The sequence below is a fragment of the Barbatula barbatula genome (assembly GCF_947034865.1).
Source record: "Barbatula barbatula genome assembly, chromosome: 25".
Classification (NCBI taxonomy): Eukaryota; Metazoa; Chordata; class Actinopteri; order Cypriniformes; family Nemacheilidae; genus Barbatula; species Barbatula barbatula.
In genome coordinates, this window is record NC_136788.1 from 3,224,097 (window position 1) to 3,251,822 (window position 27,726).

A 27,726-nucleotide genomic window follows, 5' to 3' on the forward strand; every position below is an offset into this window, starting at 1 on the left:
TGCTAGCTAGCTAGCTAGCTAGCTATATAGCTAAACTCCGTCGTATTTCAGTCTGCTCCCTGCTCTGGCTCTGTTCGTTTCCATGGTTTCTCGCGCTGGTTTCACTACAAACTGCGCGCAGCCAATGGGCGTATGAAACGTCACCACGTAGCATTACGAAACAGTGTTCTTGGGAAATGTAGGAAGTACTGTCAGGTGGATAAATGCATAGGATAAATGACCGAGAACAGAGCCTTATGTATCATGCATGTAATGCCTCATGCATCACCGGCCAAACTGGCTAGTAAGTTTTTATTAACACCCGCCAAAATGAATTTTTACCCGCATTTGGCGGGTTGGCGGGTGTTAATTTAGAACCCTGATTACAACTCATCAATCACCTGTATCACATAGAAGGCAACGCAATGCTAAAAATCTGCTCACTCTTTCAATATCCACAACTATCTCAATTACATTTCCTATTGGTTTATGGAACTGCCAATTTGCTGTAAACAAAGCAGATTTCTTCACAGCTATTGCTAAACATTCTGGTCTTTCTCTTTAAGCACTTACTGAAACCTGGATCAAGATAGAGGACAGTGCCACACCGGGATCAATCTCCAATATCTTCACTTTCTCCCAAAGGAAGGGTGGAGGAACCGGTCTACTTATCCCTTCACGACTGGAAATTCAAACAGCTAGCACCCTCATGTGACAACATCTCCTTCATGCTGTTACTGTCATCCACCCTGTTAAAACTCATGTTGCAGTTTTCGGTCGTCCCCTAGGTCAACTTGGATATTTCTTGAAGGAGTTAGATGCATTACTGTCATTCTTCCAATGAAGATGGTACTCTTCTGGTGGTACTTGGAGACTTCCACCTTGAAAAAATCCACTCATTACTCTCAGGTCACCCCGCTTCACACGTCTGATCGTTTCCTCATCACTCTTGACCTTGACCTAACTTCTCCAGACACATGCTTTCCCACTGGCCACATTCTGGTCCAAACACTCTCAGTCATTCCACCGAGACTGCGCCTCTAACTCATCTATACGCTTGACTTGAAATAAACTTGACTTGACTTGATTCATCCTATTAGATCTGTCTGCTGCCTTTGACACCATTAACCATCACATCCTCCTGTCGACCCTCAAAGCTATGGGTGTCTCTGGAATGGTGCTACAATGGTTCTAGTCTTTCTTCTCTGGATCTGTTCCACATTTGTGGAATGATCTGCACGCTGCTACACGATCAGCAGATTCTGTAGCCATCTTTAAGAATCAGCTGAAAACATATCTCTTCCATCAGCACCTGACCGATTAATTATGACTTCTATCTCTTTTCTACTCTTTCGATCCTTATAAAAGCCCAGAGGCTACATGAGACCAGTTTTGCTGCGCTTACGCTTTATGTTGTCTTTATGTTGTTCCAATTGCTTCCATTGTTTACCTCATTTGTAAGTCGCTCTGGATAAAAGCATCTGCTAAATTATTAAACGTAACATGTAAATGTAAGTATTTTCCATAAGCATTTTCACCAAACTGATTGCGGTTCCACCTTAATCGCATTAACAGGACTGTTAAATCGTACTCAAGCCTAGCTGCATTACTGAGCGTTTCTGGATATTACTTTAGGATTATCTTGCTGTTTGCAAGCATTATGTGCATATTTAATGAATAAACCGCACATGGATCCCAACCAAAGTGGGCGTGAATCTATTGTTTGTGGTAAAACATCAACAGCATGCCATTGATGCACAGAAATAAAGTAGAAATTTATTTTGAAATCAGTGAAATAGATCAGTGCAATAGATGCTGTTCTCTGACAGTCCTTAATACTGTAAAGAACAAGAAAAACGTCAGAGCGAAAATCTTATTCATCTTCTCATGCATAGGAGGAGTTCAGTCATCCGGTGGACAGTTTGGCCTTAACGGTGGATGAGGTTATCAATGTGCGGCGGATACTTGTCAAAGCTGAGATGGAAAAATACATGCAGAACAAGGATCTTTATAATAATCTGAAGAAGGGAAAGGTGCAAGCATTTATTTGATTCACGGACAATATGATCTGTTAATCTGTCCAATCCAAATGAAAAATCTTGATGTCTGTTTTTCAGATATGCTGCTGTTGTCAAGTTAAATTTCCACTGTTTTCCTGGCCATCCACGTGCCTCCTCTGTAAAAGGTTTCCATTTCACTTAAATACTAAAATATTTTTTTCCTGATCCAGTCAATTATATTAGCAAATTATATTCTTTGTCTTTTAGGTCTGTCTGTAGCTCTTGTAGTGCAAAGGTATTTCTGTTTTATTCTTTTTTATCTCTTGGATTCATTTTTATGAGTAATGTATCATTGCAGCTAATAAAATCATCTGATTTTCATTCCTATTTTAGATGAAGATTCCCTACAAAAAGCTGGCACACATTCCAGTGTACACGGTGGGATTTCACAGCAACGTGAAGAGTCACAAGAGTGATGTCTACAAGTGAGTTCAGTGTCTACAAGGACATTCAGTGGTTAAATTATCATCTTTTATGTTTTAATGGTAAACGAAATTGCTACACTTTTCATATAGAAATTGTATAAAATAATCAAATGTACAACAACACTGCATCAATTAAATATACATTAATCCTACTTTCACCTTAAGAGCTAATACACAGATCCAGCATACTGTTACACGTGAATTTAGTTTTGAACTGTTTACATCTGTTAAAGCAGGGCCATTTTGTTTACATCCTTTGGAATTATGTCATCACATCATGACGCCATTACTTATACACCCACTAAAACCCCACTCAAGTGCAGTGTATTCTGTGCAGCGCTCTGCTTTGACCCGTCTCGCCAGAGAGCCATTCACATTTTTAACAAATATGATATTTGTTCAAAATCTTCGTTATTGTAAATGGCAACTTCACCCTGGACTGCAAAGGTGCATTTATCTGTTTAGTAATAACGTGGAAATTGCGTGTTAGTACAGAAAAACTTAAGAGGTTAAATTCTACCACATAAACCAATCTTTATTGGCAAAAGAAATCGTAATATAGTCAATATAGGAATAATGCTTTTTATAGAAATTAATACATTTTGCAAATAAGCACTGTTTCCATCCAGTAAGTATAAAAAGAACAAACACAAACCTTCTTTATAATCTGGCGCCCAATATCACTATGGAAAATGTAAGTTTCTTATTTCATAAATAGGCTGTGTAGGCTTTTTTTCATAAATAGGGTTCATAAAAGTGTTTTGCTGCTCAGAGTGCAGAAATAGAACACAAACGTGTGGCTTTCAGAGATGAATTGATTGTGATTGTGCTGTTCATTGTCCTTTCGGAAAATCTCCTTGTATCTGTGGCACCCTCCAGTCATCAACAACGACAGCAATTGCCAACTACAGGCAAACATATAACATCTATTACAAATACAACCAACATTACACACCAAACATCCCATTCCCAACAGCAAAATCACACTGGAGAACAGAGACACCTGTGGCATCACAGGGATTTATTTAACACAGCTATACTGGAAAATATATTTGTGCAAGGGCAGTCCGTAGCAACGGTACCCTATATCTTCGACCAGATGGTAACAACCCATATTCACCATAAAGAGGGTGTGATTCATGAGCATTATCTATTGCCTGCTCTTTAGGAAGGCAGCTGTTTAAGATTGTTATGGGAGGTAATACTGAACCACTTTCATGTCAGACTTTGGCTAAAGCATTTAAGAACAACATTCCAGATGGTGTAATAATAATTATATTTCATTACATTTATATTGCACTTTTTTGGGCGCTCATGCGCTTTACATTGTAGAGGGGAATCTCCTCAACCACCTCCAATGTACAGCATCCACCTGGATGATGCGACGGCAGATATAGTGCGCCAGAACGCCGACCACACACCAGCTTATTGGTGGAGAGTAGACAGAGTCATAAAGCCAATTGCTACATATGGGGATGATTAGGAGGCCATGATGTATATAGGAAAATGGGCAAATTTTCTGGGATTTTTCATGACCACAGAGGGTTATATTTGCGATTCCCCTGGGCGTTTCAGTAGCTGGTCGGAGGTGTCTTAAAAGAGCATATTTCTTAAAGAGCATATTTCTAAAAAAGCAAATTCTCCTACAGCGTGCACATGTCGCCAGGCATGTCTCGCCGCTGTAGTCTTGGGTGTGACCGCACCATCCTCGAGACAGACAGGCACGATACCTACCTCACATGCTCCGGCATGCTGAAGTAGCGTTCGTGGTAACGGTATTGCAGTCACGGCTGGCTGTGTTCGTTGGACACGGCCACAACACCATTTGCTTCCTGCCTGACAGTGGCTAAGAAGCCGGCTGCGGCAACGAGTGGCGGTGGTGATATGGGAGTCCCGGTGGGCGTAACTCTGTCGCAGAATTGCCGCGGACAGCCCAGGCCCCGTCACGCTCACCGAACCTGTTTCCTATGGGCGTCGCCAGACAGTCCCATAGCAGATCTATGCCAGGGCGTGCAGAGGATGAGATTTCGGCTGCAACATTGAGTGCCGATTTCTTGACCTCAGACACTGCAGACTTCCTGCAGCTCCCGGCTACGGCCGGTCGAGCCCAGGAAAAGCCTGACATGGAGATGTCAGGCGTGCTTGCCCGGGCCAACATGAGAATCGGTGCACTGCACTGCCTTCCCTGCAGTTCACGGTCGGATTAGTGGTACCTGGACACGGAACACGGGGGAAGTTTCCCGGCAGACGGGCTCAGTCGCCGTGACTTCCCTCGACAGTGGAGCAGCTAAGGGTTATGTCGGTGTCCCCGGTAGAGCATGTTCTCGCGGCACAAGTGCACTTGTTTCCACAGACGTGCCACCTGGAGGCACCAACCAAGGCTCCCTTCCAAAGCGTGTTTGTCCTCGCCATCACTAATGTCGAGGCTTTACACTGCGGTGGGTCGGCTGCCTTCGCCCATTACACCATGATCCACCAGGCCAAGGTGTTGGAGTGGTTAGACGAGGGAAAGCAGGACCCAGTGGTTATGCAGGGCCTGCGCACCACAACAGACCTCAATCACTGGGCGACCGAAGTGACGTCACGCACACTGGGTCTGACGATGTCCACCCTGGGAGACCCAGGACATCGGGCGCAGCTCCGGCCATGCGACTTGCTGTCGAGTCGCATGGGATGATCCTTGCCACGTTCCACATCAAGCCGGGCCCTTCTCAGGGCCTAGTCCTCACTTGGTCTCCAGGAGAGCTTCCTTCTCCCTGGGTGCCCACAGCATGCAACAGCCTCAATTCGACGTTGTGCATGCCAATTCCGCAGCCCTCCGCACTCTCCACGCGATGGTGCATTCGGCAGAGAAGACTTGTGCAAGGGTCTGGATTCAGTCCCGGGGGATAAGCATACTGAGAAAACCTTACCTTGAACAAACTATAAATTGCTTTAAAAAGGCATCTCAAATACATGTGTAAATGTTGTTGATTAAGCAGAGTACCATACTATTTAATTGTTTAAACCTTTTATCTGTCTGTCTGCAGGTCTCTTCATTTTCTGTGCAGACACTCAGTAGAAGAGGAGTTTCCTCACCTGTACTCTGCAGGCTGCAATCTGAGGGATGTGTGTTCTGACTGCACAAAGTTTGTGGCCGATGTCATTTCCTCCAGTCGCAGAAGCCTTGACATCATCAACAACACACCAAAACACACCAAAACGTCACACAACACATCACAACAGCACGTTTCCTAAAGGATGAACAAATGAATGTATTAACTGAATTGTGTGAATGTAAAGGCTTACGCTACACAGGAGGCTTTTTGGCAGGAAGACCTTACAATCCATCTACAATGTCTTGACACAAAATGTACAATCATTCAACAAACTTTCTCTTTTGATGAAATATTAGTTACGATGAAGCATATCACCTTGCCCCTCTATTATATACATGTAACCATAACATCCATTGACTAATGGAGACAATGCTTAAAAAAAGTAAAGACAATCTGTATGTTGATTTTACTTTAAATTTGACCTAAACTGTCTATTATATCTAATATTAATTGTATTTTCAAGATTGACATACAGTATTTAGCTTAAAAATGTGATGTATTAAAGGAGTTTGGCTGATTTATGAAAGTGGGGGCCAGAAATGAGCAGATAGGATATCTTTTTCTCAATTTTAAAGCTACTGATCCACAGCTCATGTCTGATTCACTTTTATTTTTTAAGGACTGCGAGCTTGCAATAAAACATGTATCAAGACCACCAGTTTAATGTGTCTGTCCGTACCTAAAATCAGTACTCGCATGGGACATACACTGGCCTGTGTGTCTGTGTGTTGCTTGATATTGTGACTTTTTTGATGGCTTACAGTTGGGTACATCTATTGTGTCATGAACATGTTTAGGTTTGACACAGCTTTGCATTCTTTGGCCTGTGTCTGGGGACCCATACAGTACCCTTGATTGATTCACCTTTCACATGACATGAGGGACATCAAGGTCTGGTTCGCAGACTTTGAACTTAATAACAACTCAGGGAGTTAAGGTAGATTATTTTCGCCCCAAGCCAATGGCCGATAAACTGTACTTACATATTAGGGGCAAAACAACTGATCATCAACAGATATTTCACTCTTTTAGAATAGCTGGCACTGATGGTGTAATGGATGTGACTCATTAGAGCCTGGCGTGTTTGTGACAGAACTCCCCCTCCATGGCCTGCTCCTAAGGACCTGGGACAAATTGGTGGGCAGCCGCATCACAGATGATCTGGACACTCTAGGTGTGAGGTATGGAATTCTGTCAACAGGTTGGCATCCAGAATATTGTGCCGGGTCACCCGGGATCTTTCCTTCGGGCAGTATCCTTCCCAATCCGGGGCCGTAAATTATTTCAACTCGCATTTCCCAATCCCTGACTATATTCAGCAGGCCTGAGTCTGGGGATAACGACCTGGACCCCTTTTCTGCCCATCCCGAATAAAGGACAGTAACTTAGTCTGGACGTTTTGCGGGATGGCAAATGCTGCCACTCTTTTGGTCTCTAGTTCTGTAGACAAGCACCTAAGTACTTGATTGTGGCACTGTGTGTCTCTCCACTGTGTCAAGCTCTTCTTACAACTCACTAGAATATGTTTAAGGTTTGCTGGAGCTGCACAGAGGTGTGGATCTTGTCAACACCATAAATGCAAATTTGTTGGTAAGGGCAGCACATCATGCTGTGGCTCTGACAATAAAACTTTGTTTGTTTTCACTCCAAATGATTTAGTGCCATTCAATGCCATCCCACCTCATCCAGCAGCCTTGCGGTCCATCTGGTGTTCTGGTAGCTGAATTGATGGCATGTTATTTGGTTTGTTATTATTACACAATCTGCTTTTTGCCTGCGGTACTTCGTCACGTCGTTTTGGTGTGTATCTAACTTAAGATATTCTCCCTTCTGTCTGAAACTGGTGAATACTTTGTTGTCCATTCTTCGTTGACCACACAGCATTCAGAGTCCACTTTTCTTATTTCACCACAGTCATTGACATCCGAGTTATTAAGGGTGCATTCTAATTCTACAAAAGCCTCTAACTGTACTGCATACATTTATGCTGCCACCTTTTGGCATTCGTTTGTATTTCATCAAAATTGTAATTCAGAACCAAAACTGATATTGAAATTTTATATTTAATATGTATTAAAAACTCCCTTACGGGCAAAATGAAAGTGTCAGCCCGCTGCCCGTAGTTTTCCCTCCCTGCAATAGACTGACTTCACGCCGCCACCATGTTGAAATCGAAAATGAGGAAGAGGTGGGGAAAAAACGGAAGGACAGATAGACTACAATGGTTTGGACTACCAACCTGAAGTTTTAACTGTTTGTTTAATCATGTCACAGACACCGAAATAATGACATAAGTGCTATGATCAGAGTTTTTTACACCAATGGAAGCAATCACTCACATTGTTCTGGTCTATTTGGGTTAGCTCGGCTGCAAGTGCGCCCTAATTAGTGTGCTTACTGACACCAGCTATTAGCAGTACTACAGGCCTATTTAGCTTGTTTTTAACACGTGTGTGCATATAATGATATAAATGGTGTAATCATAACTGAATGCCCAAATGTATGTACAGTTTTTGGGAGGCCTATGCCCCAGTTATGATAAAAGTCTAGAAACACCTTTTATTTAATCATTGGACTTATTGTTAACCTGACGAAATAAATATAAAATAATGTTTTTTTAATAATCCTCTATAATCTTCCTGGTCAGTGTGGAGTGTGTTACATCACTGAGAAAAACAGTTGATGATTTTCAGGATTAAAAATGCTGTTGACTGACAGCCGTGCACAAATTATTTTGAATATTCTGTATGCAGTTTAATTGGTGCCTTACTTTATAAATCTTTATAAGAACCAATTTGACCCACAATATTGACCACCATAGAAGGAAAATTATTGTATCTTTTTTGTTCTGTTGAACACGAAATTAGATATTTTGAAGAGTTTAGAAAAAGCAAACAGTTCTAGGCCAACTTTGATTACCCAGGGCTCCAGACAAAAAAATCAATTAAGGAGCCATTTGCTCCTATATAGAAAAACACAGGGGCTAAATACTTTTTTAAGAGACACATAACATGAACTTACATTTTTAAATTATATACTTTTATTTATCCTGTTGTATTTGTCTAAAAATGCATGACCATCGGACTGTGAGTAGTCCTACCTTTTTTTGTTGCTTACGTCACGTGGTGAAGAGTTGAGAGCGAGCAGAAAAGATTACAAGTGCAAATTCATTTTAAAAAATGGTGTTCACGATAAATAATTTATAATAATCACTGCAAAACTGTGCAATACTTTAATTCATGATTACTTTTTAAAATATAACCAAACTATCCCACATGCTTAATGGCAGAACTACTCATGTTTTCCGGCACACCCCACGGTGCACCACGATCTCACCATCCAACTTGGAAATCACTTCTTCCAAAACAGCCAGGAAGTTTGGAGTTATATTTGATGAAGAACTGTCCTTCAATGATCACATGGCAAAGACAATGCGGTCATGCTGATATGCCTTATAACATCAGAGAGATAAGACCCTATCTCACTGAGTGTGTTGTCCCTGGTGGACTACTGCAGTGGTCTCCTTAATGGTCTTCCTGCAAAGGCTATCAAACCACTCTAGCTGGTGGTTAAACCCCATCTCTTCTGAGAATACTTGACAGACAAATGAAAAATAAAAACACTAACTCTCTTTCTCTCCACAGGTTTTGTTTTGGCTTTTGTGGAAATTGGTAACTTGGTATAAGCACCTATTGTATCATTGATCCTGTATATCATATGGCTTTATTGCATGAACTCTCTGTAAATCGTTTTGGATGAAAGAGTCTGCTGAATGACAAAATGTAAATTGGGGTGTGTGCTTCTCTGTGATAACCACCCTTCAACTTAATGTTTAGCTTAAAGGCTATATCTTTCATGTACAGCTGCGTTGTAACAATAAAAAGAGTCAAATAAAAACGCTTTATGAAGAAAGTTAATACATTTATATATATTCATTTTCCATAGCCCATAGCCCCAAGTATTTTGCATTTGGTGTTGTAATTCATTTTAAGTTTACCTAAAAGTGAAACAAGTTAAAGACTTTGACTAAAATATTTCAAATGAATGATTCAATGATTCTCATCACATTCAAATGAAAATAAAGTAAACCGCTCATGTTTTGAAGTAGTATTACAAACAACCCCACCTATGGTTACATCCAGTTTTTACAGAGTTTTTTTAGTGCGGGGAGGGAGTCTTAAGACCACTTGTGAAGGTTTTGTACAAATCTAAGTATGCTGTGACATATTAACACCGAAAAGAAATACGTATCTGTTTTCAATTATAGAGAAAAATGATCTCTTCCCCTTCCTTCCTCTAGGGAAACGCGCGTGTGAGTGGGTGTGTCGCGTGACTTTAAACTTTACGATGAGTTAAAGTTTGATCATGGCTGTGTGGACCCGCGCGGACAAACAGGGTCATCTGGACCTGCTGCTAAGCGACCGCTGGGTTCGAGTCTCCACCGAACTCACCCGGGACACACTCACGCTCACGGCGGAGAGCGAATCGAGCGGACCCGCGGGCTATCCCGCGCACAGCTTTCACTTGAAAAACGGCGTTTCCAATGGCAACGAACAGAACCGAGAGATTTATCCGAGCCGCGGACAGCACGACAGCCAGGACCGGAGCCGCGGACAGCACGACAGCCAGGACCGGGTCAACGGGACGGACTCGGAATCCAGCTTCCCGGGTTATTGCGAATCGGAGGGGGTTAGGAGGGTTCGGATAGTCAAACAGGAGTCGGGTGGACTGGGAATCAGCATCAAAGGTGGACGGGAGAACCGTATGCCCATTCTCATTTCGAAGATCTTCCCCGGTTTAGCGGCGGATCAGAGTCGAGCATTGCGCGTCGGTGACGCCATCCTGTCCGTCAACGGTAGCGACCTCCGCGAAGCCACGCACGATGCGGCGGTGCAGGCGCTAAAGAAAGCCGGAAAAGAGGTGACGCTGGAGGGTAAGACGATCACGCGAGCCGCGGGGATTCAGCGGGCCCGCCCAGAGCTCTGAAATGTTTACACTCTCAAAATGTTTATTAATAATGACACAAACATCACCGTGTGTATGTCCAAAATAATAAATTAAGATTTATAAGCTTTTAAAATGTAGTTATTTTAGACTTGCAGTTAGTTAACATGAGTTTATTTAACATTAAGGTACAACTGCATAGTAATGGTTCTTAATTCTTGGAATTATTGCCTTTGGTCTGGTGTAGTCTAGAATTATGCGTTTAGACATTGTTATGGAGACAATTCTTGAGCAATTTCTCAAAATTATTTCCAGAATGCATGTTTTCATCTTACCAACCAAGCCATGTAACAGATCATAACAGTCACATGAATAACATACAAAATGTATAATACCTAACATGACATTTTGTAACGTAATATATAATATTACGTTACAAATGCAGCGGCAAGAGTGGTCTTCAATGAACCGAAGAGAGCGCATGTAACTCCGCTCTTCATCAGGTCACACTGGCTCCCTGTTGCCGCCCGCATAAAGTTCAAAGCTATGCTCCTACAAGACCAACACCTGATCTGCATCATCGTATCTCCACTCGCTAATGCAGATCTATGTTCCTGCCAGATCACTGCGGTCTGCAAAGGAACAACGACTAGTTGTACCATCCCAAAAAGGAGAAAAGTAACTCTCCCGTACCTTCTCTGGATCTGTTCCACATTGGTGGAATGATCTACCAGCTGCTACAAGATCAGCAGACTTGGTTGCCATCTTTAAAAAACGCATCTCTTCCGTCAACACGTCGCCGATTGATTTTTCCTAATTCTCTTCCCTTTCCTTATTTATAAAAAAAAAACTTCTAACCTCACTATTCTTAGCTTTTTATACTGTGCTGGACTTTAATGGACTAGTTTGATGCACTTATGTATTTTGTGGCCTATGTTGTTATAATTGCTTCCAATGTTTCCTCATCTGTAAGTCGCTTTGGATAAAAGCGTCTGCTAAATGACTAAATGTAAATGTAATAGAATAGTATATACTAGCTATAATCACCATTGCATTCATTATGTTTAATTGAAAACAATGATTATGTTTAATAAAAGTAAAAGATTACAGGGAAACACAGTTTTCTATTCAGATTTGTTTGTCTATTACAAATGTTAACCTACCAATTGTTCTATATGAACAATATATGGGCCCCAGAGAATGCATAACATTAATGCAACTTCAGAATCTTTCTGATTTGATCATTTCCAAAGCTCCAAAGCCACCAGATAAATAACCAATAATCAACAAAAATAACCAATTACAAGTTTACAACAGGATGATATACTGGATGTTTTTGTGTTATGTGATAACTGTTCACAAGACCCTTGTTCTGAACCATCAAACTCGTCTGGTCTCCAGAATACAATATATAGCCTACGTGCATTTACATTTTCACAGGTCTTGTTAGACATAGGATGACCTGTGACGCAGATGTGTTCTGACCCACATTAACGCCACACTAACGCTTCAAATAATGTAGTGTTATTGCACTGAGATTAGTTTAATTTGTTTGGCACTGAAAGATGTGTAAATCGAGTCTGTTTGTTTGTGTTGTGTGCAGTGAAGTACATCAGAGAGGTTTCGCCGCTCTTTAAGAAGTCCTCCGTGAGCCCCGAACCGCCCTGGGATGGCCAACAACAGTCTCCAAAACACAGCAGCAGCGATGAGTCTCCCAAGAGTGTCGTGACCCGTGAGCGGAAGATAATTTCTCTCAAAATGAGCTACATCAGCCGAAACCTTACGATGCCTGACCTGGAAAACAGGTGTTTTCTGTGTGACAATGTTAAAATGTCTGAAGAAAGCATGCTCGGGAAGCGAGTATGTGACTGTAAATGTAACGCTTTTTTGCATGTGTTGTACAGGTTGTTGGAGCTTCACTCTCCAGACGGTCAGCACACTGTGGTGTTGAGGTGTAAAGACGGGGCCAGTGCTCACTCCTGGTTCACAGCCATTCACACAAACATCGCCGCGCTGCTGCCACAAACGCTCATCCACATTAATTCCTTTCTGAGTAACTCTAACTCCCACTGCACGCTCAAACACATCGGCTGGCTGGCGGAGCAGGTATACACACTTAAGCCTTGTCTGGTAAAGAACATTCAGAGATTTACATAGTTTAACATTTGTCTGCAGTGAACTGTGTGTCATATAGACACTCTTTATGTTTGTTGTGTGTGTTTTGTTTAGCTTGATGACGGCGGGCGGCATCAGTACAGACGAGTGGTAATGGCACTAACAGAGAAAGATATTCTGCTCTTCCATTCAGTGCCGTGGACGTATGAGCTCTGGGCCACCCCTGTCCTCACACACCCACTTCTTGCAACACGGTAAAAATCCTCACAGTCAACATTTCTATGGTTTCATTTTTGCTCTTATCCTCTGGGCAAGTTGTTTTTGTGTCCATTTGCCCTCTCTCAAACCCTTTCAAAGGAACTGCTTTCGTCATCACACTGTTCTTTTTTTTAAAAGTATCTGTTTGTGTCTGTAGGCTGGTTCACTCCGGCAGCGTCCGCAGCTCTCCGGCTCTGGGTGGAGATTTGTTTTTTGCCACACGCACAGGCACAGGTCGAGGGGTTGAGTCGCATGTGTTTCGTGTGGAAACGCACTGGGATTTGTCCACGTGGACGCGTGCGCTGGTGCAGGGTGGACATTCAGCTGCCGAGCTTATTAAAGAGGTCTCTATAGGTGTGTGTCTGTGTATTTATACCCTTTCTGAGTTTAAAGTGCTTGACAAAGAAATGTTCGGCAATGTTAATCTTTTTTTATCTCTCTTTTGTTTCATTGGTCAGGCTGTGTGTTAAACAGACAGAACGTGTGTCTGATCCTGCATTATGACAGAGGTTTCACTGTCACGCGTGAGTCTGGCGAATCAGTGTTGTTTCACTTTCCCTATGAGAGACTAAAGATGTCTGCAGATGATGGAGTCAGAAATCTCTACCTGGACTTCGGTACACCAGAGGGGGAGATGGTACGATCAAAGTTCGAGTTTATGAAGTTCAGGAGGCATTTATTTATTTATTTTTCACAGAGATCTGTTTCTCACACAAAATAAAGGACAAACATGTATACAGTCTGCATTTCACGGCAAATTCATAATACATTAAGTACTAAATAATTTGAGATTTTTAAGTCTGAAAGTCAGAAGAATAAATGCGTAAATGAGGCACTTGGCTTCAGCAGATAGGTTCGCTATGTAATAAACTGCAAAAGGGCCGGATGCACCTGAGCTCAACACCACCATGTTTTTCCAATGCAAATATGTGATGAAATATAAAGTGTGGGTACGATTTAACTACTGTAAAATCCACAGTTTAACTACGACCATACCATGTTTAAACGGTGCTTACCGTAGCAAAACCATGGTTAAATTGTGGTAACTGTAGTAAGCATGTTTTTATGGTTTCATTTGTAGTAAAATTATGGTTCCGAGAAAGTCCAAGGATTGGCTTAATGCATTTACAAGGTTTTGCAATAAAGTGTTTTACGCGAGGTGTCCGATTTCTCTTACCCATTGTTGATGTTCAAATCACCGAAACAAACACACCCCTGCCACCATCTTTCGCTTTCGTCAGTGCTCGACTCATGTCCGTTCTGTGCACTGATTGGCTACAAGTTTATTTTGGTACTCGGCCCGACCTTGTCTTAACAAGCGTAATTCGGAAGTCGGACACTTCGCCTTTAACACACAAGATCACTAAATGCAAAAAATTACTAACATGAACCAACAGCCAAATTCGTATATAAATATATCTGCATCACTTTACAGAGAGTGTAAATACGGTAGTTTAAATGTGCTTTTGTGAAAAGCTTATAAATAAATAGGAATATACAAAAGTTTTACATTGCAGAAAGCAAAAACATTGCAAAAGAACAAACAATTAAAGATCATTACAAAATATTGAAAAATATAAAAATTAAAAATATATTGTAAATGTTACTGTAACTACCTGTGAATTGTTTGTTTTATTGAATAACCCTGTCAGTTAGGAGTCATTTACAGTTAATTGTTCTGAGAAATGTGTTTTACCGAAATCGTCCACAACTTGTAACATTCTAAATCAAGCTTGAACACAACAATAAAACATTATTACATGTATTCTAAGATTACATTGTATGGTTGTAGATCCTGCCAATCCACATTAGAGCGCCACCTTCAGGTTGAATTACTTTAAAATGCTAGACCTTCATATGATCTTTACAGACTTTCACTTTTGATAATAATATTTTTTTCTTCTTTCTGGTAGGTGTTTGAGCTTCACTCAGGGCCAAAGCCAGTGGTCTTCGTGCTTCATTCGTTTCTGTCGTCCAAACTGGCCCGTTTGGGTCTACTCACATAAGACGACAACATTTCCTGTTGATTTTTAAGGAGCCATTCACACATTTCCTCAAGCAGTATTATATAGTTCTGCTTCGGTGTCAGCTGAATAGCTAAACACAATTATTGAGAGGTATGTAAGCATATCCCATCATCCTCAGATCAGGATCACCATGTTGTGCCTTCTCATATATAGTAAACAAACATTTACTTACATTTTCAAGGCTTAAAGCCACTGTAAAGCTTTGCAGAGTAATCCAAATCAAAATATGATTCTTATATTATCTATGAAAGGGCAGTTTTACACATATGTTGCACACCTGCGTATTTACATATTGTATGATTTGCATGGCAAAGACTGTTATGTCATAATATGACTTTATATGCATCGTTGGATTATAGCCGTAACAGAGAGAAGCACACATGGAGTGAATGAAGCTTACAGAAAACATTCCCTCATAAATGACCAAAAATGTATAAGCTTCCCAAAGTTAAACATCCAGTCTTCTTTGTTAAGAGTTATTTTAATTTTTATAATCAATATTTATAACCTTATAAACTATAGGAATGTTGTATATCTGTTACTACACGCAAGAGGTTTATGTCCAGACCAGCTTCAGGCCTTGATTTAGTTCACATGAATATTTAGCCTGTTTTTCAGTATTAGATTAGTTTGTGTAAGCACTGATACAGGATCTGCTCTGTTACAGTATCATGTATATCAATTAGAATGTAACTATATATACACAGTACTTCATCAGTAATACAGCATTTTATTTATTGCATGCAGTGCGATTACACAATACAGTTTTTGAAGAGTAGTAGGTATCACATTCACTATCATTTGTCATAGTTACGTCTTGAATGGGATTGTTGTGGTCATGTGGAGATGGTGTATTGTTTTTTCTACCGTCTGTGTGAGTACCTGTTTGTTTAGCTTGTTTAACCATTGTGGCACAACTGAAGTCATTCCTTTGTAGGTCTCCTCATGCACAGTGAAGGCAGAAAAGAAGGTTTTGTAAAAACAAATGGGAGATGATACACACAGCATTCCCTCTTGAGTGTGAGCACTGCACAACGACAATTTCATCAGCAATATTAAGAATAAGAAGAATATGTAACTACACAATATGGCTAGTTAAATACCATTCAAAAAATGTACTGTATGTGTACAAGTATACATTTTACTTACAAACTTCAAGCGCACTTAAACATTTGTATTGTATTGTATATACGAACCTGCATATCGTTTTTTTATGCATGGATGCTGTCAGTGTTTAAGGTCTTCATTAGAATGAATTATGTAATGCTTTGGCATATCATATTATTGATATTTCTTTTACACTGTTATGCTGATATCTCAGTCCCCATGTTACATTTATTTCTCATATAAGGACACATTTTCTTCCTGAAGACCCCTTGTGTTGTGTTTAAGTGTTTCAGAAACTTATTTTCTAAAGGCAAAAACAGATTAATTGCACTTACATAAGAGAGATGTTCGAATATGTCAGCCTGATGTCTGATATGATCAATGCTTCAGATTATGAATGTACTTTATAGATACATGCCTCATTTCATGAATATTGTAATTATTATCATCACTTTGTCTTTATTATTAGCTTAATTCTTACTTTTGAAGATCAAGTCTAATAGTTTAAACCAAAGTTTATTTTTGGCAGCTTGCGATACACAATCATATCTTGCAAATATTTGGGTGATTACTCTCACATTCTTTAACCTGAAGCTATGCAGTATGTCTGTATGTGAATATCACTTAAAAATAAAAGCATATGTTTATTAAATGCCGTAAAGCTATGAGATTTGTTTTATGTGATGATTATTTTTCATGATTAAAAATGCAAGAAAAATCCTGAAGGCAAATAGCCATAAATGGCAACTATGACAACCTGCTACAAGAGCTCAAAAGAAATAAAAGAGCGAATTTGCATCATACCCCATGATATCCTACAGAAACAATATTTGCATGAATATGTATTACACAAGTGCACTGTAACTGATGCATGCAACACATTTTCATAATCAGTCAATCATCATATTTACATCCTGTAAAAAATCTTGTAAATTCGTTTTATCACCATTACTAGATCCACCTTTAACACTACGCAAGCCATCTATATTTAAGAGTGAATGCTACTGTAGTCTAGAAATGAAATAATTAAAAAATGTTTGCAAGTGAAATGATAAATTCTTATTACTTTATTTAATATTTTTAATCTTTATTTTATTTTTATATTTTTAAAGGTCATTAATGAAAAGTTAACATGAATGAGTCAGAATGACATAGACTGTTACAGATAGTTACTATTTAATTTTTGCTCTTTGGTTGTATAGAAATTGTTCGATTTTATAATTTTTCGGTATAATGAATGTCTAAATATTTGGTTCTTATCGGATGATCAACTTATTTCTAAGAAAATGTTTGAAATGTTTAGTTCTGCTATTAAAGCCTATAAGAATATGTTAATAATATCAATATACAATAGTGTAATTCCGTTTCAACTCAACAAGAGATCACCGGCTCAAATGTATCATTCTAAAAATATTTGTACAGAAGCAATGCCAACATCAGCAGTGATAAAAGCCTCAATATGAAAAGCAGCGGATGAAAAGTAAGCAAGCAATGCACTGTATCTTTAGAGGTATGTACAAATAATTAATAACTTAAGTGGACCCTTTAAAACTTTGCATTGAGCCATAATTGTTTGGAGGCTGTTATGTGATTATTTACATTATTTAACTATTTGATTATTTTTGGGACCGCTTATGGTGTATGTAGGCCTAATATCTAGGCATTGAAAACTAAAAAGTAACGGAACTGACCTCCAGCGTTTGTTTCCACGGGACAGTATACATGCAACGTTAAACATTAACATCTTCCGTCTCCTCTAAGAACTGTAACTGTGCTTTAGTTATGTCTCATGTACATCTTTATTAAATTATGCGTGTTTGTTCGTTAATTAACGAGGTGTTTTAATATCAATAATAAAAAATATCAAGACACTGGAGGGAAACGTCAAGCGCGTGAGATGAAATGACAACGTCAACACTGCAGGTTAGCATTAGCATTAGCTCGATCGCCAGTTAATGAGTAATGCATTTCAAACTATTTTAGTGCACATTTATTACTGAACCTTAATTCGTGTGACACGTCACAGGGTCTGAACAGCTGTCAAGACTTTGTGTGAATATTTTTCTACTAGTTGCTGATGTTGTAAACACCATTATTTATTTTTCATGTATCGGATATAAAATGACAAGCAAAATGAACGTTCAAATCTTAAGGTGCTTTAAAATACATTTAGCTTAAAGTTTGATAGATTCTGCTGTTTTAATGGGTGATTCAACGCCTGATTTATCATGGTTATCACTGAGGTTGGGATTCGAAAATCAATTCGAATTCTGTAATCGGTATCGAAGGAATTGATAAACGATTAAAATGTCGATTTAATGATTTATTCCTGTCACACATCCTCAGGAATGTGCATGTGTTAACTATAGTCTGATATCTCAATAAAAGCGCTCAATAAAAAATCTAACATACTTTTACTATAGTAACCATAGTTAAGCTATGGTATTTGTAGTAAAGTTACCATAGTTTCATTAACTACAGTTTCACAGTGATATTTGTAGTTGAATTATGATGATACAAATTGTGATAACAGTGCTCATAAATACATATACATCTTTTTGGCAAACCAGAAAATAAGCAGGCTAAAGTATTTCTTTACTTCATTTCGATCGAGAATCGGAGTCAATAAGTGGAATCGGAATTGATAGAAGTTTATTGATACACAACCCTAATAATCACAGAAATTCATATAATGGAAATATATGATACATTTGACAAAGATGCTGGTTGTTTGATACTGACACACTTTACCATCAGCCAAGATGACACTTTTAATAAAAAAGGGATCAGTTGGTCAAATAAAGCAATTGTACGTTTTTGCAATATAATGCCCACAATATGATGAAATATCTGCTAACGTAGTCTAGATGACACAGATCCTCAGTCTGGTTGAATCAGACTTCTCAGTATACTGTAGATCACACAATCTTTATACTCTCTGACTTTCAGAAAGCGATCGAGCTGGTGACTAAAGCCACAGAGGAGGACAAAGCCAAGAACTACGAAGAGGCTTTGAGACTGTACCAGCATGCTGTGGAGTATTTCCTTCACGCAATTAAGTGTGAGTGCATCTCAATATTCTGTTAGTGAACTACACATACTGGATGTCATTAAAGGGGTCATATGACACGGCTAAAATTAGTATTATGTGTGTTTTAGATGTAATGCAATGTGTATACAAGATTTAAGGTTAAAAAAATGGCTGTATTTTTACATATCGTGCATGTTTGTATCTCCTCTTTGCCCCACCGCTGAAAAGCGATGTGTGCTATGATTGGCCAGTTAACCAGTGCGTAGTGATCGGTCGAATACTGAAAGCGTGTGACGGAAATGTAACGCCTCTTACCATATTTGGAACATCAGGTTCCAAAGCAATTCTACTGACAGGTACGCCCACCTTACTTGCGTATACATTTGGGCGGTCTTAGTCAAGTCATACCATGAACTGATGTAGATCTGTGGGGGTGTGGTTACACGGGGCATTTCAGGCAGGTCTGAGTTAGAGTTTCGCTTTTAGATTGAATGCATCTTTTGTTTCCGACACTTAAATTTTTGCAATTTTACATGCATGGGCAACTTATAACATACCAAAGACACAGAAAAACACGTATTCGTGCCATATGACCACTTAAAAGGTATACTTCACCCAAAACTTATAATTTGAATGAATCATTTACTCGCCTTCAAGTTGTTCCAAATCAGTATGAATATATATATTATTGTATGAGATATTTTATGAGATATTTGGAAGAATGCTTGTAACCAAACAGATTTTGCCCCCCATTGACTTCCATAGTAGGAAAAAATTAAAGGTAGTCAAAATAGCCCCAGAACTATTTGCTGATAAAGTAATTTTTCCTACTATGGGAGTCAGTGCGGGCAAGATCTGTTTGGGTATAAGGATTCTTCCAAATATATTTCTCTGTGTTCATCAACACCAATAAATGTATACGGACTCGAAGGTGAGTAAATTATGAAATTGCAATTTTTGGGTGAAGTATCCCTTTAAGGTCAATATGATGAGATATCTTTATTACCTGTAATCTTATTTTTAAACGATTCATTAATATGTGGTGTTGTTGAAAATGAAATGTTTTAACTTTTATTTTGACTTGAACCCTTCCAATCTCAGGATTTGTTTTTATTACTTTTGTTTTTCTACACATTTTTCAAAGAGAATGTCAAACATAACATTAGTACATTTACATTACATTTATGCATTTGGCAGACGCTTTTATCCAAAGTGGCTTACATAGCATTATCCTATACATTTTACATAGGTATCTGCAATCCCCTGGGATCCAACCCACAACCTTGCATTGTTAACGCAATGCTCTTACCACTGAGCTACAGGAAAGCTATCATGTGTTTAGTAGACTGTATACGTTTTTATTTAGTTGGAAGCGATCGTGTAGATGTCCACTATATGACCTGTATGCATGAAAGGGTTAATAAATCACTTCTACTTTGGCTGAGATCTCCTTAAGCGTTTCATGTTGACAAATCAGTCAACATAAGCTTAACTTATACAAGTAAAAGGCATTTTAAAAAGGATGTTTTTTTTAAATGACTTGATTTTGTATCTCAGATGAAGCCCATAGTGACAAGGCAAAGGAAAGCATCCGTGGGAAGTGCATGCAGTATCTCGACAGAGCAGAAAAGCTCAAAGACTATCTAAAGAACAAGGAAAGACAGTGCAAAAAACCAGTAAAGGAGACCCAAAGCAATGACAAGTACAGTTTGATTTGTTATTTGTCCTAAATGATGTTGAATTGTGATAAATTGTTTGAATTGCCTGTTATTGTTCTAAAGGATTTAGAACTGTTTGTGTTGTGTAGAAGTGACAGTGACAGTGAGGGAGAAAATCCAGAGAAGAAGAAACTTCAAGAGCATCTGATGGGTGAGTGTCATTAGTCTTTAGTTATCGCACTCATCAGTGCTCACTAGCAGCTTTTTATGATGATGATGATGATGAAGATGTTTGTTTGTGTGTTCAGGTGCTATTGTGATGGAGAAACCCAATGTGAGTTGGAGTGATGTAGCTGGACTTGAGGGGGCGAAAGAAGCCCTGAAGGAAGCTGTAATTCTGCCTATAAAATTCCCCCATCTATTCACAGGTCAGTTGAAAAGTGTTTTTAGCTTACTACCTAAAAAGTGCACATGATCGTTCAAAAGATTCTCATGATTTCATATATATTGTAATGCAGGAAAGCGCACTCCATGGAGGGGCATTCTTCTGTTTGGGCCCCCTGGCACAGGAAAGTCTTACCTGGCCAAAGCGGTGGCCACCGAGGCCAATAATTCCACCTTCTTCTCTGTATCATCTTCTGACCTCGTGTCGAAATGGCTGGGCGAGAGTGAAAAGTAAGAGTTTTGCTTCTTGTTCTAAACATCTGCATGAAGTTGAGGACTCTCTGAATGATTGATTTGGTCTTGCAGACTGGTGAAGAATCTCTTCGATCTGGCTCGCCAGCATAAGCCCTCCATTATCTTCATAGATGAGGTGGATTCTCTTTGTGGATCCAGGAATGATAACGAAAGCGAAGCTGCAAGGAGAATCAAAACAGAGTTTCTAGTGCAAATGCAGGGTAAGAAACACTCTTCTGCGGCAGTAAAAAAAAACTTGGTTACTCTTTGGTACTGTGCAATGCAATCTCCAAAACAGAGCAAAATGCATTTGGCTACTGAAAGTGTTTGAAAGCTCTTTTCTCATTGGCAGGTGTTGGTAATAATATTGATGGAGTCTTGGTTCTGGGTGCTACCAACATTCCCTGGGTTCTTGATGCTGCTATCCGCAGAAGGTAAAACGGATATTTCCAGCTGTAAATTCTACTGTAAATTTGCTTCCTTTCTAAAGTCCGGGGCTTTACAGTGTGACATATTTGTCGCACATGCTACGAAAAATCGTTCTGTGCTACGAATAAATTTGAACGTGTAGCACGCATGTGCAATACAGTTTGGCAGGTGCATTCGGCAGAGCTGCTTGTTTGTGTCAAGTGGGTTTGTTGTTGTGCTTGTTCGAGGTTAACTAATGGCGCACCACTATTTATTTTCGTTTTTGCAATTTAATCTTGTTTTCCGGCTGCATTTCCGGCATGTTACGATCATGACACTCGTGGAGTTGTCTGTATCTTAGTATACGAGGACATGAACTTCATCCACAGAGTGTTCTAAGTTTATTTTACAAGTATTTCAGCTTCGAGTGAAGCTACTGTCAACTACACTGAAACTCAAGCGTCTGCGTGACATCCCGCCAAAATAAAGGTCTGCTTAATTTGAACCAGATGATAAAATAATTAACTTGTATTCAATTTATTGTATTATATTTAAACACTCAAGTATACTTTCATATGTTTTATGGTTAGGTTAAAATATACTATAGTACTCAAAAATTTTGACTGCAGTTTACTGTAGTTAATACTATAGTTGCCAGTATTTTTATGGACAAATGTATTTACTACTGTATAGAAAAGCATTGAAAAATACGGAACTAAGGAAGTATTTGTAATTTGGTTAAGATTAAATTTATCCATCCATATAACATTAATGTCCTTTTTCAGTTACCTGTCTATTTATGTGATGACCTGCACTTGTGTTTTTTTAAAGATGATAACAGACTTATACCTGTACTACAACTGGCCTATGCTACAAAACTTTGAAACTCTGTAGCACCGGTGCTAATTGCAAGAAAAGTTAACATACAGCCCTGAAGTCAGTTTAATTAAACGGCTATTTTCAGAAGGACTGCACGTTAAATCAAAAGAAACCGCACACTATTTGGCGGTTATCTGCATTGTTTTTTTGCGCAGCTTCTCAGTGAAATACGGTTCAATGATGCTGCATCTGAAAGCCAGAGGGGGCTCTCGCACAGAAACTCAAAATATACACCGCAGAATATGTACCATAGTTCCCGGAACCTTTGGGCCTCATTCTATGGCTTCTATCGTATTTACATGACAATAAACTAAATATATTTATAATGATGATGTTTCATTTTTGGCCGGACAGTCCGGCTTTTAAGCTCCCTGTCCGGCGCAGCCTCAAGCCGGACACTCATTTGTCCTCGTTTTCGGAGTTGCGCTGAATCGGCCTTAAAAAACGTGCTGTAAAACCTTTATTGGGACGCAGCAGCATAGCGTCTGACGCCGTAAGATCTCTGGTCAAACAAACGATTGGCTGAAAGAGGTGTCAAATAAATATCTGATATATAATTGGTTAAAAACGTAAACAAGCCTCCACGATGTGGAAGTGGAGTCCACGTACTGGCTACGTCACATCATAACGTTAATATGCCGAAACGTCAGACATCATTTAATCCGGAATGGACAAAAGAGTACGAATTCATATCAAAAAGCAGTTTTCCATGATGCTTTCCATGGATTTTGCACACTATGTCGCTGTGAAGTGGACGTTAGATGTAAAGGGAAAGCCGCCATTGACCGACATGCCAGCACTGAAAAACATAAAGGTAACCGACGAGCTGCTGGTACGTCTTCCCTTAGGTCTTATATTTGGGAGGCAACATCACCTCAGGATGACAAAATCTCAGCTACAGAGTTTTGTAAAGTCTGTCATGCAGATAAGCATCACCAGTCATACAGGAGTGTCTTTAATAAATACAAATACTGTGAACAAACACTTTTTTGCCTCTTCTGTTACACATAGGTCTTCATCAAGATATGTTGTTGATCAAATTGTCTGGCAATTAATAGAGTAGGCTATTTCAGAATCACTGTATCATGATACCATCGATATGATAGACAAAATTGTATTGTATTTGCGAGTACACCAGATGCAGTTATTCTTGCCTCACTAAATGCCGCAAAGTGTCCTCCTTTTTGGTGATGGAAATGGCCACCCTAACTGGCACGCATGAGACATGCGTTTACAAGTTCTCAATCTGCCCAAATTAATCTCACACCAAATAACAACCCAATATAAAGTAGATACAGCCTAGCAACAAAACTGCTCTTTCAGGATTGTGTTACACGTTTCAGATTATGCTTTACACATCTTAACTGGACAGGTGTGAAACAAAACTCGAAACAGTTGCAGTTTGCAGCTCTGACAAATCCGAGTTTGCTTATATCTGTCATCACGGTAAAAACACGTCATGAGAGTGCGTAGCGCTTAATCACTGTATTAACGCTTATCAAGTTGCCCAGTATGTTTTCAGGTTATTTTAAACTCTTTACTGGTGATAACACTGTGTTGTCATGTTTATCACTTGTGTCTTTCTTTAAAGACCTCTTCAAGCAGTCTGTAGATGTCAGACAAATGTATAAATCTTTCTAAAGACCTTTAATTGCAAGTGTCACCTTATGAATTTGTTTAACTGTAGAAATATTTCAGATACAAGTTAATTCAATGCATTTAAAGTAAAACTTTAAAAAATACCGACTTTAGTTTACCTTTGGTAATTGTTGTAAAACAATTCTCACTATAGTTACTGTTGGTTAACCATGAAATATGTAAATGATGTTTTATTTTTAGTCGTCATTCAGAATCGTAAAAGAATCGCAATCTCTATTTGAAACAAAAGAATCGTGTTTCTCAATTTATCCAGAATCGTGCAGCTCTAGTCTGCAGTGTAGATTTCCATTTAAGCAACATTATACAAATGGATTAATATATCTGCAAAGCAATCCCACATGTCTTAAAGTGGCTGTATTGTTAGTATGTTTGTGTCATATTGTATTATAAAATGATGTATTGCACTACAATATTCCATTTAAAAAGAGATCAAGTATCTACGATCGAAATCAAACTTTTAGCCATTTTAAGGTTGATGTGTCTCAAAATAAATAATTTCCCAGTGAACAAGCCAAAGATGACCGTGGCAAGGAACCTCTAGATAAGATCTGCACAGTATTTTATCTCCGCAGGTTTGAGAAGCGCATCTACATCCCTCTGCCCGAGGAGCCGGCACGGGCCGCCATTTTCCGCCTGCATTTGGGTAACACACCTCACAGTCTGACAGAGGCGGACCTGCGACAGCTGGCCCGCAAAACAGATGGGTACTCTGGAGCTGACATCAGTGTCATAGTGCGAGACGCACTCATGCAGCCAGTCAGGAAAGTGCAGTCTGCTACACATTTTAAAAAGGTAACAACACTTTTTATAGAACTTGCCATTTTACACTAGAATATGCTATTTGCGCTCCAATTCAAATAAATATGACTAACTGGGTTTTCACAAATGTTCCTTAAATAGAATTGAATGTTTATGAAGTTTATCCGCTCTTCAGGTGCGAGGACCCTCTCGCAGTAACAGTACGGTGATGGTGGATGACCTCCTGACCCCATGTTCTCCTGGTGACCCTGACGCTATAGAGATGACCTGGATGAATGTACCGGGTGACAAACTACTGGAGCCCATAGTGTGCATGGTGAGATCTTTCTATCGCACACTTTAACACACCTGTTAACACCATTTATGCATAGCCAAGCATTCGATTGTTAAGCTGCCCCCTTATTGCCGACTATTCGTTATTCCATTAGAAGACAAACACATTTTTAGTAGTCGATTGTCACAGCTTGTCATTTCAAACGTGTTCGCACTTTGTTAGTCACATTACATAGCCATTCGCACTAACATTACCGTTAATGGAATGGTAAAGATATAAATTAAATATAAAGGAGAAAGGCATGCTATTACAAACTAATATAAAAAAAATTCCAATGGTGTAAGAGGAAAATGGTGGCTATAAATGAAGTATGTAATCTTACATTTGCCAGATCTGCCCCATCCCTTCCATGTCTCCGCCATCTGTGCGCTTCTTCCTAAAGGCAGCCACATCGGCTTCATTGTGTGTGGGACACAGAGCTCAGTTTTCCCAACATTGTGGACAAACTCGGGTTCCTGCGACATACTAAAATGCTGAATGTGGCTTAATCCGTTATAATGAAATAAAGTATATACAAAGCGTATTATGTAAAGAAATCCCGCAGAGCCTAGAATGTGAATGGAAAGCGCATTAAAAAGGATCACAGGAGTGCTTTGCATTCATGTTCTGTGCATTTCTTTACATAATAAGCTTATGTGGGTCCGGCTAGGAATTTAAGAAGGAAGCGGGGAATTGGTCCGAAGCTGTATTTTTATCTCTTCATGTCCACAGTACCCGCAAATGCAAGAATAGTTTTTCATTTTGCCATTTCTTCATCAACTGCATGATTCTAGAAACTTTTACTATTACGCTGTCAGACGTGCCCACATAAACAAAAAAACGGTGTTTGCTTTCCAATAATTGTCAGAACGATATGTATACGCTGGATATGTAAAACAACTGACCACATCTGTTTTACCGTTTACAAAACTAGAAACTCGATTGTGACATTATATTTGCATCTGTGTGCTTAAATGGCTCTCTCTGTGTGCGCAGTCTGATATGCTGCGTTCAGTGGCGACCACACGACCCACCGTCAACACAGAAGACCTGCTGAAGGTCAAGAAGTTCACAGAGGATTTCGGACAGGAAGGCTGAACCACAATACATGCTGGCACTCTAAATATTCATTCATATATAGCTGTCTCAACCAAACCAGGACGACCTGCTTTCAAACTTGCAGCTGTGAACATCCGCATGTTATCTGATCTAATAGCCCAACAATACAGAACATTTCAGAGTTTTAACTGTCTGGAAAGATGGGTGTGTTTGAGCTTGCTAAATTGTGTTTACATGATCAGATTTGTTGAAGCATACGTTCTGTATGTAGTATTGTTTTGTCGGTTTTCCCATGTATCCAGACGTGAATTGAAAAAGTTAATTGACAGTCCGGTGAATTACAGCTCAAAATAATCACATCCGTATTTATTTTAATTATTCGTATTTCTTTGGATAGTATGGGGACGTGTTCATAATAGTGACAGATCACATTGAGCTTAATTTATATCTATTTTGTCCAGCACTTTATCAGACATACTTGGTCTGAGTAAATCGTTTCCCCAGGGGGGTTAGACATAAATTGACATTTTTCTTATTTATTGACAGTGTTATTTAGATTTATGTGTCTACGATTCACATGAAGATTTATTTAAGAGTCCTGCTGAAGCCGATTTGTTCACATGAAGGTAACTGTGCAGCACAGCATGATTTGTCTCTGTTAATCTATTAAACTCTGTAAATCTGGAGGTTAAGGTTCTGTATGACAGTTTTCTCAACTCATGTCTTCATGTTAACCATTGGCTGTCAATTGCTTTGAAGAACACCATTGTTCTGAACTGATAAAGCTTATTTGTGTGAAGTTAATTCTGTACTGTATTTCTATGTGCTTACCGTTGATATGCGATTAGTTGACTAATATGCAAATTTGTCCTGTGGTGTTATGGCGATCATTTTGGAAGAAAGAAAAAACTAACAATGAAGATAAATGTCTCTTGTGCTATTAAATAATAAATAATAAATTTATAATATAAAACATTGTAACATTATCAGTTTATTTTCCAAAATGTTTATTTTCCAAAATCTCACACGTAGGACACATGTACGATTTATTCATCAACTACCCATGTTGACTACACATGTAGAGTGATGATGTGAGTGATTCAATTCATCTATCCCAGTATATTCATATAAACAGATATAAGGCCACAGTTAGAACCAAAGATTTTATCTTAATTTGGTCAATTATTTAAATGTATCAAATTCAAAGGGTTTTGAGATTAAACTGATAACCAGTTAAAACTGTGGCATAGCGTCTGGGTATGCAGGTGC

At 39.2% G+C, this 27,726-nt stretch overlaps 3 protein-coding genes across 6 annotated transcripts in view; all 3 read left to right on the forward strand.

The window, feature by feature from the left end:
• spire2 (spire-type actin nucleation factor 2) overlaps window positions 1-6,219 on the forward strand; it is a 54,629-nt gene extending 48,410 nt beyond the window's left edge. Inside the window, exons 11-15 of the mRNA XM_079449973.1 lie at window positions 1,875-2,012; window positions 2,097-2,164; window positions 2,247-2,274; window positions 2,373-2,464; window positions 5,494-6,219. Coding sequence (XP_079306099.1) covers window positions 1,875-2,012; window positions 2,097-2,164; window positions 2,247-2,274; window positions 2,373-2,464; window positions 5,494-5,701 — 534 coding nt within the window. The 3' untranslated portion in view covers window positions 5,702-6,219. The remainder of the gene's footprint in view (window positions 1-1,874; window positions 2,013-2,096; window positions 2,165-2,246; window positions 2,275-2,372; window positions 2,465-5,493) is intronic.
• Window positions 6,220-9,852: 3,633 nt separating this feature from the next.
• On the forward strand, window positions 9,853-16,681 carry sntb2 (syntrophin, beta 2). Of its 4 annotated transcripts, none has more exons than XR_013786291.1 (8): window positions 9,853-10,495; window positions 12,110-12,311; window positions 12,411-12,612; window positions 12,736-12,875; window positions 13,037-13,233; window positions 13,338-13,516; window positions 14,793-14,996; window positions 15,844-16,681. XR_013786291.1 is itself a non-coding variant. In XM_079450549.1 (7 exons), exons 1-7 carry the CDS (start codon window positions 9,928-9,930, stop codon window positions 14,883-14,885), a joined length of 1,581 nt encoding a protein of 526 aa, XP_079306675.1. In that variant the 5' UTR covers window positions 9,859-9,927; the 3' UTR covers window positions 14,886-16,681. The 4 variants fall into 4 exon arrangements, 2 of the variants coding, with proteins under 2 accessions (XP_079306675.1, XP_079306674.1); XR_013786292.1 differs by having other exon boundaries at window positions 9,861-10,495; window positions 12,411-12,636; XM_079450549.1 differs by having other exon boundaries at window positions 9,859-10,495; window positions 14,793-16,681.
• Window positions 16,682-17,718: 1,037 nt separating this feature from the next.
• vps4a (vacuolar protein sorting 4 homolog A) lies at window positions 17,719-27,421 on the forward strand. The gene is made up of 11 exons (XM_079449971.1): window positions 17,719-17,936; window positions 18,963-19,074; window positions 20,602-20,746; window positions 20,852-20,913; window positions 21,011-21,130; window positions 21,221-21,377; window positions 21,453-21,601; window positions 21,733-21,814; window positions 24,899-25,118; window positions 25,261-25,401; window positions 26,395-27,421. The coding sequence occupies exons 1-11, from the start codon at window positions 17,916-17,918 to the stop codon at window positions 26,494-26,496; spliced, it is 1,311 nt and encodes a 436-aa protein (XP_079306097.1). The 5' UTR covers window positions 17,719-17,915; the 3' UTR covers window positions 26,497-27,421.
• Window positions 27,422-27,726: the final 305 nt, after the last annotated feature.